Source organism: Lissotriton helveticus, chromosome 1_1, assembly GCF_964261635.1.
Source record: "Lissotriton helveticus chromosome 1_1, aLisHel1.1, whole genome shotgun sequence".
Lineage (NCBI taxonomy): Eukaryota > Metazoa > Chordata > Amphibia > Caudata > Salamandridae > Lissotriton > Lissotriton helveticus.
The window spans coordinates 376936645-376949628 of NC_136057.1; the positions used below are offsets into that span (position 1 = coordinate 376936645).

At 46.8% G+C, this 12984-nt stretch overlaps 1 protein-coding gene across 3 annotated transcripts in view; it reads left to right on the plus strand.

Moving 5' to 3' along the window:
* The first annotated feature begins 209 nt into the window (after positions 1-209).
* Positions 210-12984, plus strand: part of KDM5A (lysine demethylase 5A) — a 749711-nt gene continuing 736936 nt past the window's right edge. For 2 of the 3 annotated variants that reach the window (XM_078673710.1, XM_078673708.1), the window contains exon 1: positions 389-959. Coding sequence is in view for 2 of the 3 variants with exons in the window: in XM_078673708.1 (XP_078529834.1) it covers positions 813-959 (147 nt within the window). In the remaining variant the exon portion in view is untranslated. Of the gene's footprint in view, positions 960-12984 lie in introns of all 3 variants that reach the window. The other variant, XM_078673709.1, reaches the window with a different exon arrangement.

The window sequence follows — 12984 nt, forward strand, 5'->3', positions numbered from 1 at the left end:
ATTTTTCTATATGACTTGGAACGCTGATGTGTACCGAGATTACGCCGCAGAACGCGGGTGTCAGACACTGAAGCAAAACCATTCATACGCCGTACCCCGGAAGCGGCATCGCAAAAACTAAATAAAAGAACCGGAAGATCTTTTTTAAATGCCGGAAGAAAACCTTTCACCTAGACGCTTCACCCCTTCCGCATTCCTCCGCCGAAGACGGGCAGAGTTATTACTGCAGGGTATCAAGTCGCCCCGGCTTCGTGGCCTGTATTGTTTCACGTAGATTTATAGTTCAAATCCACTTATCCGCTTCCACGAGAGATTTTCCTTAGAATTTCTGCCGAGGGACGTGGGACTTCTTTTAAAATGAAAACATTTCTGGTGCGGATGGATACCCAAGTTAGAGAAACTTCCGGTTGAGAGCCGAAAACAGAGAAGGAACCAAAACAATCGGGGAAATTAAATGACAGCTGAGGCTGAAGACTGCAACGAGACCTGCCGGCTGCCGAGCAGCCCGGCCTAGGAGACCGCAAAGAGCAGCAGCCCAGGGAGCCTCTCGCAGGGCGGCTCGGCTGGAGCACGGACTGCCCCGGGGGTAGGATGCGGCCCTGGATCCTGCTCCGGGGCCCTGGGGGAGGCGGTGATGGCGACCCCCAAGTAAAGAGGAGCGGCGGAGGGGATCCCCGCTAAGCAGGCATCCCCTGCACATTCGCCACCCCTGCGCGGCCCAGAGGCAGGTGGGACAACGGACCTGTCCGGATTGCTCTTTTGTCCTCTGAATTGGTCACAGGGAGGGCAGCAGGGGCCTTCACCCAACCACCATGACCGGGTACGCGGAGTTTGTGCCTCCGCCCGAGTGCCCGGTCTTTGAGCCCACCTGGGAGGAGTTCAGTGACCCGCTTGGATTCATCGGGCGGATCAGACCTATTGCCGAGAAGACGGGAATCTGCAAGATTCGGCCTCCTAAGGTGAGAGGGGAGGAGTTGGTGATTGGGAGAAGGTTTCTCGATCTGCTGCTCTTTAAGGCGGGTGGTGAGGTGACCTGCTTCTTTACAGGGCGTTAACATCTGGTATTCTTAAGAGGATAAAGGCGTGGGTTCTTATTTGAAAGCTATAGTTTTGCCTCAGAGAATTGGGTCTCTGTCTGTTGCATTTCTTGAAAGATCGGACGCTAACAGAATGGGAGTGGTCAGATAATGCGTTGAGCGTTGCTATTCTGAAGTACTGATGCCCGTTGATAAGATTTGCACCCTAGAGAGGGGTGGGCAGAGGGGATTTTCTTCCCAAAGTTACAGTAGGAGGAATGAATGGTGTGGCGCCTTCGCAAGGTATTGTCCCCATGACCGCTGGGGTCGGTAAGGGGACTTATAAGATACGGTTCCTAATATATGGATGTGAAGGTTATTTGCACAACCCGTTTGCCCTTGTCTGGGAGGGTGTAAATAGTGTCACCTAATGTCCAAGGAGAAGGGGGCTTGATAAGGGTATCTATACAGAAGTTCTGTTCTCTAAAGAAACAAGGTAGTTAATGAGGGGTCTCATTCCCCAAATTAACATAATTATTCGAGGTAGCGAGGAATCTATCCCCCCCCCACAAAAGGACTCCTCTCCCAAGGTGATTGTAGTGAATGTGTGATGGGCCGAAACTCCGATCGACTTCTATCCCCAGAGTATCAGGGATGATGCTCATAGGGTCTGCTCTCTAAGGTGAGGGTGGTATGTGCAATAATTGCCGCACGATGAGATGGGTGCGGAGGCGGGTGTTTCCTTACGATCTGGCTACACAAAGAATGGCCCACATTATTTCTTCGAGCTGCCAAATCACGCCCAGGCACAGCGGTGTGTGTATACCGACAAGTAAAACAGCGATGATCAAGGAGACATTCAGTCTCTACCAATTTCCCTGAAAGGTCTGACACCAGAGGGTCGGGAGCGTAAGAAAATACGTTTTAATTTAATATGCAATTCAATAACCAGTTGCTGTGAATTACATAAATATCAATCCAAAGACCACAGAGGCACCCAGCCGAAAATACAGATATGGCAAAAGCAGCTGTTATCTATCTGCTGTGCTGGCTATATAGGCTATAGGTATGGCACTTACAATCATCGTAACGTAACCCAGCAAACACTTTACTCATCAGGGTCAGCTCCAGTTGATTCTCCCCCTCAACCTCCTAAGTGCTCAGAATTTTGGGTTCTATTAAACTGAAATAGTACTGGTGAGTTTGATTCAGTGGATGATGAGTTAGAGCACTAAACAACCTTGAAGGTGTGTGACGCTTGGCACCTTTATGAAGCATATCGCAGTGGGTCTTCGTGTGGTCAGGTTGTATCAGATTATAGAAAGTAGAAGTCACCCTTCAGCTATTAATTATTTGTTTGCTAGCCTGTCATTAACACTGATTTGTGCGGGAAGTGGATCCCAAGGACCAACTTATTATTTTCTGCAATGGATCTACCTTGCTTTCTTTTCCTGTTGGTTTTCTCTGTTGAAAGATGCAGCCTTGACACGTTAAAATGGTAAACTTCATTCTCCTTCTGAGACAAGTATTTTTTATGATTATCTTAAATAAAATGCTTCTATGTAATTTATTAAGTCAGACCACTTTTTTAAGTTCAAAGATTTTTTAATAGCAAAATCCTTCAAAGTCATGATTTGTCTAGTTCTTTTTCCACCACAAGATCATGAAATTCTGTATTCTATATACTGGCATCTTTGCAGGGCCCCAAACAAAAAATGACAAGGATTATGTTAATCGGAGGCTCACGTTAGAAGCATCGTTGAGCTGCTATATATTGGCAGAGAGGCATCAGCATGCTGTCTGTGCTACCTACAGATAAAGGCGTAATCTGTTTTATGGATTGCTGGAAGCTTTCTTTGGATATGGCCTGGTTTCCCCAGCCAGTCGTGTTTAGGTCGCAGCTGTCTGGTTTGCTTAAGACATCTTGGTTACATTCAGAAACAAGCATTTGCAATGCAATAGGTCTCACATTAGGAAAGTTTGAGCTATTGGTATTGTAAATGACACATTTTTTATTTATGTGTTGGTTTTGAAAATAGCGAAATTAATAGCTTTGTCATTTACAATGCCAATAGATATAACTTTCGCAAATGTGACACCTATAGAATTTGTAATGCAATACGTCCTGTATTTACGTGACTTACATATATTGCTATTACAAATAACAATGGCTTTTATTTTTTGAAATAATTAATACTTAAATAAAAGTTATTGTAATTTATAATGGCAATAGCTTAAACTTTTGTAAATAACTTTTGTGAAGATTATATTCAGTGTATTTTGTTGTGACGAAAATCCAAGAACAGAAGTGAAATATTAACATCTTTTTGTGACATTTGTAATAAAGCTTGAAACATTGAGAGAACATATTTGAACCTGTGATGCGGTGGTGATGCTGAGTGATGCCGTGGTTGCGCTGAGTGATGCCGTGGTTGCGCTGAGTGATGCCGTGGTTGCGCTGAGTGATGCCGTGGTTGCGCTGAGTGATGCCGTGGTTGCGCTGAGTGATGCCGTGGTTGCGCTGAGTGATGCCGTGGTTGCGCTGAGTGATGCCGTGGTTGCGCTGAGTGATGCCGTGGTTGCGCTGAGTGATGCCGTGGTTGCGCTGAGTGATGCCGTGGTTGCGCTGAGTGATGCCGTGGTGGTGCAGAGTGATGCCGTGGTGGTGCAGAGTGATGCCGTGGTGGTGCAGAGTGATGCCGTGGTGGTGCAGAGTGATGCCGTGGTGGTGCAGAGTGATGCCGTGTGGTGCAGAGGTGGTGCAGAGAGATGCCGTGGTGGTGCAGAGAGATGCCGTGGTGGTGCAGAGAGATGCCGTGGTGGTGCAGAGAGATGCCGTGGTGGTGCAGAGTGATGCCGTGGTGGTGCAGAGTGATGCCGTGGTGGTGCAGAGTGATGCCGTGGTGGTGCAGAGGGATGCCGTGGTGCTGCAGAGTTATCCTGTGGTGGTGTTGAGTGATGCATTCTTGGCCCCGAGTGATGATGTGGTGTTGCTGAGTGTTATATTATGTTATGTTATATTACATTTATACAGCGCACAGCTACTAAAAAAGTGTCCCGGCGCTAACTCCAGAAAGAATTAAAAATGAACAATACTCCAATGTCAGTCTAAAACAGCAACGTCTTTATTTTTTTTTAATAAAAAGCAATGGGTCCTAGATACTCCTTAGAGCCATCGGAAGTAGGTTCCACGCCATCGCGACTTTGCGGACAAATGAGTTGCCGCCCAGCCTCTGGCGGATGAACCGAGGATTTTGCATTAGCTTCTGATCCGAAGATCGCAGGTGCCGTATGGGTTTATAAATGGCACAACGCTTCTGCAGATAGCTAGGGCCAAGGCAGAGCACGGTGAGCCATGAAAAGCACTTTGAATTTAATACGGGACTCAACCGGGAGCCAATGCAAAGTGCGTAAATGAATGCGGACACTCTGTCTACGCGGAAGTCCCAATAGTAGTCTGGCGGCCGCATTTTTGGACTACTTGAAGTTTCCTGGTCAAGTATGCCGGGCTGCCAGCCAGTAAGGCGTTAGCATAATCTAGTCGAGACAGGATCAATGCTCTAACTACCGTCTCCTTAGCGTCACTGGCAGCAGAGGGAGGAATTTCTTCAGGATTTTAAGGGTCCCATAACAAGTCCCTGACAGCTTTTTTATATGAGAAGAAAAATTCAGGTCTTCATCAAACCAAACCCCTAGGTTTTTAGCCAGGCCCTTGTTCACAGAAGGGCATGGAAAGTCGGGAGGCCAGAGCCTAGTCCTCCAATCCTCAGGGAAAGAACCATACAAAAGTACCTCAGATTTATTTTCGTTACACTTTAAATGTGCGCTTGCTAGCCAATGAAACACCGAGGCGAGACAATGCTGCACAGCCTCCACAGCGTCCTCACCCCTCTTCCAAGAGAACAGAAGTTGAGTGTCGTCAGCATAGGCCATCACCTTAGCCCCCAAAGACTCCGCAAGATAAACCAGCGGAGTCAGATAGATGTTGAAAAGAAGAGGGCTAAGGGAGGACCCCCGAGGAACACCAGTGGCCAGATGTAACGGCGTGGATGTGCAGGGGGGTAACCACATCTGCTGTGATCTACCCTCCAAAAACGCTCGAATCCAGCTCAGCTCCGATCCTGAAATGCCGATAGCCATTAGGCGATTCAAGAGTAAAGAGTGTGGTACCGTGTCGAATGCCGCCGAGAGATCCAGCAGAACCAAGGCGGCTCTCCCGCCGGCATCCAGGCACTCACGGATCGCCTCTGTCACCTTCACAAGCGTAGACTCCGTGCTGTGGGCTGCACGAAATCCCGATTGCGCTGGGTGTAACAGACCAGCCCCCTCTACATAGTTGGTAAGCTGAGATGTCACGACCTTCTCACAGACTTTGGCCAAGCTTGGCAAGAGCGAGATAGGCCGATAATTGGCCGGGGCCATAGGGTCGAGGGGCGGTTTCTTAAGGAGGGGCAAGATTAGTGCTTGCTTCCAGGGTAGCGGAACCCAACCCTCACACAGTGATTGGTTGATCACTAGATTGACTTCGCCATTGATGGTGTCGGCCACCTCCGCTAGAAGCCTGGCAGGACACGGGTCTTTCGGCGATCCTGATTTGAGGGCTTTCAAAATTCTAAGAGATGTAGTTAGGTCCACAGGGCAAAAAGCGGAAAAGATGCCACTCCGCTCTTCCTCCTGCACCCCCAAAGGAGCAGCCCGAGTAGACCTAGGCCCACTCAGGAAAGATTGTTGTATGGCCACTATTTTCTCATGAAAGAAGTTAACCAGGGTATTACACCATGTAACTAAGGATGGTATCAGCGCCGCCTGGGCCCTAGGAGGCACAAAGCTCTGTACGATGGCAAATATTTCTTTAGAATTATTATTGGCCCAATCAATACGAGCTGAGAAGAGACAGCCCTTGGCTAGGCCAATGGCGGAATAGTACAGTTTCTGTTTAGCTCTCAGTGCCAATTTAGCAGAGGGCCAATCACCACTGAGACGCCAGGCTCTTTCAAGAACCTTACAGGCGTGTTTCAGTGATCTCAGCTCTGCAGTGAACCAAGGCTTAGATGGAGACTCTCTCCTAAGCGTACTATGCACCGGGACCGAGGTGGCACTGACCGCATCAGAGATCCAGTCAGCAACGCTGGCCACATTCTCTTCCAGACTGCCCAGAATGCGAGGCCGCCCAACAGCTAGACGGTCGCTGAGAAGACCTGCGTCCAATTTCCTAGCCGTAGGGGGAAGATGGTGGCTGGCAGCCTGAAGCGGGCGTAGGGCCTTCCAAGAGAAGAATATGGGAAAATGATCCGACCAGGCAACCTGATGGGGCTTCTCCGTAGATATAGGGAAATTAGAACAGATGGGATCCAAAATATGGCCTCCTTGACGAGTTGGATGAGTCATCCATTGCGAGAGCTGGGCCATCTGAATAGTTTCCGAGAAGGCGACCGATTCCGCCGAATCAGTGGCATCAAGATGCAAATTAAGGTCTCCCAAAAGTAAATAATTCTTAAAGCGAAGTGACCTATCAGCCAGAGCGTCCCCAAAAGAGTCCAGAAACGCCTTAGCAGGACCTGGAGGGCGATATAGTGAGGAGCCCCCTAAAGTAAAATGCGGCGATAGTTGCAGGCAAAATTCAGCCGCTTCACAACCCACCCACAAGGCGGAGGTTTCACTCTGCAGAGACCAGCAGTCCCTGTATATGATGGCCAGACCTCCACCTCTACCAACTGGGCGGTCCAGGCGATGAATTTTGTAGCCAGTCGGAATAGCCAGCGCAACCGTAGGATTAGAGAAAGTATCGAGCCAGGTCTCTGTAATGAATAGGAGATCAACCTGATTGTCGGTAATCAGGTCCGTGATGTTGTTAAAATGCTTCTTCATTGATCTTACGTTCATGAGACAGGCATTAATACTTCCCCGAGAGCACATGGTGGTCGGTTCCGCCTCCTTGTGAAGAGTCGGGGTGGGAAGGTAGCCAGAGTCCGAGCAACCAATGCTGGTGATAGCCCTGCACTGGTTAATTGTTTGAGAGGTACAGATGGGGGTGATGTAAGACTTGAGCTCAGTGCTCGAGTACTGAATGAATCTTGTATGACTTTAATGAGAGGAAAAACCGGCAGAGTGGCTAACCCGGAGCCCGGTCTTAGCGCTGACGGGCGCAGACGGGCTTGCCTTAGGCGCGCCTTTGGCGCGCCCGCTGCGCGTTCTCCCCAGGCACATTTAAATAGGGTATGGCCAATGCTGGTCTGCTGCGTGAGAGCGACTGGACCGCTGACTGCGAAAACACGTGTCCCGTCCAAAATGGCCGCTCCCAAATGCAGCTTGTGCCGGTAAAACGGCAGAAAACGGAGATTAGCCCTCCCAAGTAGCCGTGCAAAGTACAACACACCAACAATTCCCAGGTAATAAAACAATGTCTGGATGTTGCCGATTTAATAAAACTTTTGAATTTTAATTCTCTGCTAATTCCCATAAAATAGATCGCTAGATCATGCCATTCGGAGTAAATTAAAAGAAAGCCTTTCTCAAGCAGCGTGCGGTCGCACTGGGCTGCTTTAAATACCAATTTGCCCAATGCTGGTCTGCTGCGTGAGAGCGACTGGACCGCTGACCGCGAAAACACATGTCCCGTCCAAAATGGCCGCTCCCAAATGCAGCTTGTGCCGGTAAAACGGCAGAAAAAAGAGATTAGCCCTCCCAAGTAGCCTTGCAAAGTACAACACACCAACAATTCACAGGTAATAAAACAATGTCTGGATGTTGCCGATTTAATAAAACTTTTGAATTTTCATTCCCCGCTAATTCCCATAAAATAGATCGCTAGATCATGCCATTCGGAGTAAATTAAAAGAAAGCCTTTCTCAAGCCTGTTTCATATCCTATGCCGCTCCTGTGTGTCTAATTCACAGTAAAGGCACATTGCACGTGCCTAACATCCGGGTCGCAGATTCATAAACAATCCTCCATTTTCCGAGCACTGCGTCGCGTGATACCTGCTGCGAACAGCTAGCGTTTTATGGGGCTCGCAATGGACTAATGGAGTACACGAACAAGCGGGCGTTGGAAAAGTAAGAAAGGTCTGCATTCATCGGCCGAGTTCCCATTCCCCAAATATCTGCAGAATTCACAAGGCAGTGCAGCAAAACGCAAAAGATGCTGGTGTGAGCAAACTGTATTTCAAATGCAGATCTGTGACTTCACCCGCACTCCCTCAAAGGCCCTTTATAAATGGCGGTCTATGCTGCAATGTGTAGGCTTCCAGGTGTGAACACACCAGAGACGCCGAGGGTATGTGCGAGAAATAATGCACTATATGCCGAAGGAAGCAAGAGTGTTTTCATTCAAGGTGTTAATGGTATAACCTTTTCCTCCTTGCAAGGCTCCGAAAAGAGTTACATTCCTGATTAATTTCATAGGCTGCGTAATTAATGGTAGTAAGGTAAGATGAAAAGAAAATGTTACATACATAAAATGACCTGCATTTCCAATGTATTTGTATATGACTTCCAAATTTTTGTCCAAAGCTCAGTTTCTTTTCATTCAAAGAATGTTTTCAGACTACATTATAAGAGTACATGATATACTGTTTGGCAAAAATGAACTAGAGATGCACGGAAGGAAAGTCACAGATAAGGGGGTGAACGAAAAGCATCTAGGGAAGCTAAGTACAGTGTTTTGCAGCAGTGCCCTTGCACTGCTGAAAGTGGTGTTCACTCTGCATCTCTCGGTCAGGTACGGGTGCTCTCCATGAGTTTATGATGTGGGGAAGGAGGTCACCGGGGCATAACAAGTTCTCAGCATTGCTGGGGGGGGGGGGGGTGGGCGGGGGAGCTGCAGCCTTTGATGTCTGGTGGTGTAAGAGAGACAAATGTTGGTGTGCAAGGCTTCCTTATCTGTCCGGGGGGTGGGGGAGTGAGGGAAAATGGGGGTGGGTGTAAGTATCAACAAGCCCGTTCAGCTGCGAGTAAAATGCCTGTAGGTTGACACCGGTGTGTGATATTATGCAATTGGCACGGATCCCAGTGACCCAAGTGGACGCCGGGGATCAAAAGGAAATGGTGATGATAGCCTCACAGGCACTTTAAAGTAATACGCAACATATGACGGCACCCGCGTTAAAAAGGTGAAAAACACGTGTGCTAGAACCTCGTCAAAACGGGGCAATATGAAACGTATTGCGTGAATGTGCGCCCAAAAAAGTTTGGCAGCGTGTGAGCTAAACACCATAAAAAGCATGTAGTATCCAGGAATCAATTAATTACAAACACACGTGTGTGTTTACAGTGCCACAAGACAGTTTCTAGAATCAAAGCGCGCAGCAAGAGCGGACACGTCTTACCTCAGTCTGGACAACCGTGTAAATGGGAAGCCGGTGCCCGAGGGCAAGGAGGGTATTTGCCGCGAGACGCGCTCTGTGGTGGGGGAGGTAGATGATCACGAGGCAAGCCAATCTGGAGGGGTTTCTTGATCAGTTATACGTGTTTATTTGGTCTATGAATTGCCTTCTGATGCTTCTGGGCCAGGAAAACCACTTTCTCATGGCAGGCAGCTTCAGAGACATGGTTGCTAAAGGGATAATATTTTTTGCCTCTCGCCTGCACTGGACGCTTGTAAGAGACGAAAAAAATACAGGTGATGGGCTTTGACGTGGTTGAGGCCTGCTGCATTTTGTGTCACAGTGCACGAGCATATGGGGTGCGAGGCTTTCAAGTCAGGTGGGGGTGGGCAGGCGGGGGAGCAGGGGAGCGAGTGGGAGGGGAACGAGCATATGGGGTGCGAGGCTTTCAAGTCGGATGGGGGTAGGCGGGCAGGGGAGCGAGCGAGTGGGAGGGAACGAGCATATGGGGTGTATTTGTTGCCTCTCGCCTGCACTGGACGCTTGTAAGAGACGAAAAAAATACAGGTGATGGGCTTTGACGTGGTTGAGGCATGCTGCATTTTGTGTCACAGTGCACGAACATATGGGGTGCGAGGCTTTCAAGTCGGATGGGGTGGGCGGGCGGGGGAGCAGGGGAGCGAGTGGGAGGGAACGAGCATATGAGGTGCGAGGCTTTCAAGTCGGATGGGGGTGGGCGGGCAGGGGAGCGAGCGAGTGGGAGGGAACGAGCATATGGGGTGTGAGTGAGGCCAAGCGCGCGCTTGCGAAGCGTCACGCTTCAATAGATCACATGCATTGGGAGGAATCTGCTTGTTCAAGAGTGTTGTTTCCCCTACAATATGTCAGAGCTATAAATAGCTCGACCTAAAAAGGATGGTTAACATGAAATAATAAAACTGTTTTTGATTGAACTTCATCAAAAAGTGATTTGTATTGTGTGCTCTAGTATGTAAAAGGACAATGCGTCTGCACCAATGTTACATCACATGGAGTTGATTCTGTGCAAGAAAATGCAGAAAACTAAATTAAGATATATTATTTAAAAAAAGTTGACTGGAATACATCTAGCTCATTCGATGTCTGAAAACTTACGTAACAGGCTGCCAAAAGAGGCCACTAGGCTGAAGTGGCAAATAACGACTATGCACTACCTAGGGGTCCAGATATACTAAACCAATGGAGACCCAGTTGATGGAACATAAAAGCGGACTTAGTGGCACTTAGAAGTGAGGCAGCTTTCTGGAAAACATTACCAATTTCCACAGCAGGGAAAAAAGCCCTCTTGAAAATGGTTGTATTGCTTTGCTTGTTGTACTTGTTAACAACTTAGTATTCAGAATACCAAAAACGTGAATGAGATAATCAACAATATATAGTGGGACCTGATCTGTGGAGCACATATATATATATATATATATATACACACATATTCTCTCTCTCTCTCTCTCTCTCTCTCATTCTCTCTCTCTCTCATTATTTGGAAGCCCAGCTGCAACGAGATGGCTAGATGACATTAGGCATGCAAGTTTCACACACACTAACAGAGTTACTAATCATTATAATAAACGAGAGGATGGGGTGAGGGATGATGAAATAATGCTCTTGGGAGCGCTTAAATTCAGTAGGGCGTGAAGCCTGATGAGAACGCATTCACATGCACTGTATACCCCTGAACTGCTGATGGCTAGTTTATGCTTTCAACTTTTTTTTTATATGCACTACAACATAAAGGGGATCTAAGAGAGGCTATGTAGGAAGGAAAATGAAATAGTTTGGAGAATTAATAGGAGACTATGGGTTATCAGACACCTTCTGTTGTGTAGCTTAATTTGTGCTGCCCTGTGTGTGCTGGAAAATTTAGCACAATAAGCCACCCACATACCGTGGGCTCAGAATAGTATGCACCACCAGGGGCAGGGGAAAGCAGTATAACTAATGATACAAGCACTACAGGAACAGCAAAAAAGCTCCTTGGACAGCCCAGAGACAAATGGGCTCTCGATATTAATAAACCAATCCGTGATCAAGGCTGGACGTCTATTTTTTGTTGATGTCCCAAGAATAATCAGAAATGCTCGATTTTGATTGATACATCTTTATTACTTTTATAGTGTTTCTGCATTGTACCAAGTAGGTAAATAGATTCTTTCTGCGACCCAATGGAACGGTCTAAGATGTGGGGGAAATAGAGTAGGATCATTATCAGATGGTATGGAGGTGCTACTGGATTTCTACTACAGGGAAAATGTTATGAAGCTCATACATGAGGCTACCGATAAGACCATCAAGTGGACACCAGAATCTTGTATACTTGCATGTCTCAAGGGAAAGAAAGCTGATAGCAGTTTTTGATCGGACACTAGTCTTAGCGAAACAACTGCGTTGGAAAGCACCTGAGGCCTTAGGCTGACAACCTGGAAGCCAGAAGTTATAAAATGGGCAAACATGTGAAAGTACCATACTGCATATGGATACCAAAACAGATTAAAAAACAAAAAACTAATTTGCTTAGAAGGTGTGATACAATTCTCATGTTACTCATCAGAAATAAAACGAGTATAGGGGCTGATCCACCTAACCCTCCCCCCAACTTCTTTACTAGTATCAGAAAAGGAGTGAGAACTGAATAGATATTAGGTTTTGGGTGCAAAATTCTTGGACTAGAGGAGATTATGCACAGTTGAAGTAAAACAGCTCCGATTAGAATGTCGATTTTACACACTATTCCATTTTTTATAGATATATATTCTGCACTTCCATGTTTTTTGCACACAATATTTTTTTTAACAATATTGGGGTACATTTTCCTGCATTTATCTGGGCCAATAAAGCACCATGGTTGGCACTTAACATACTGTATAGACAACAAAGGGAGGGAGGTTTACCCTTGCCAGATGTGAAACAAGATCAACTTGTGAATTTTGCACATTCATACTCTTTTTCAAAACGTTCATTCAAAGTTCAATTATTTTATAAGCCAGATGCTTGAGGAATATGAAATCAAGGATTGCTTGCGTTTGACTAAATCACGAAATACGTTAGATATAAAACCCTGCATTCTTAAATGATAATTATGACTGTTACTGAGGAATGTAAACCAGTTGCGAAACCACTAATAAGTAACCAGGCATGAGCACCGTAAGTAAAATGTTGCAACAAGTTGCATTGCAGATCATAATGTACCAAATGTGCTGATATAAAGTTTGCTGAGTGATGAAAGACCAAAAAAGATTTGGAGGGGGGGGGGGTGTATAATACTTGACTGTAGCTTGAACAAAAACCACAGCCCTACATTAAACCGTACATCGGTGTGACTTACACGTGCACAAACAACGACCTGAAACAGGCTTAGTGACCATAAATGTCTGATGAAACAACTATCAGTTGTGGAAACTCGGCGAAGCTACCATGTGCATTCTCTGTACTGGGGGGGTGGGGGGGGGTCCTAACCATTTCTCCTGCCCTATCCTAAGAGTAGGAATCAGAGATGCATTTTTCTGCAGCTGCTGGATATTAAAAATATGCCCCCACCCAAAAAAAAAAAAAACAAGAACAGCTTTACAGCACCCAAAGAAAATACGTGAAAAAAGCGTCGCAGCATGA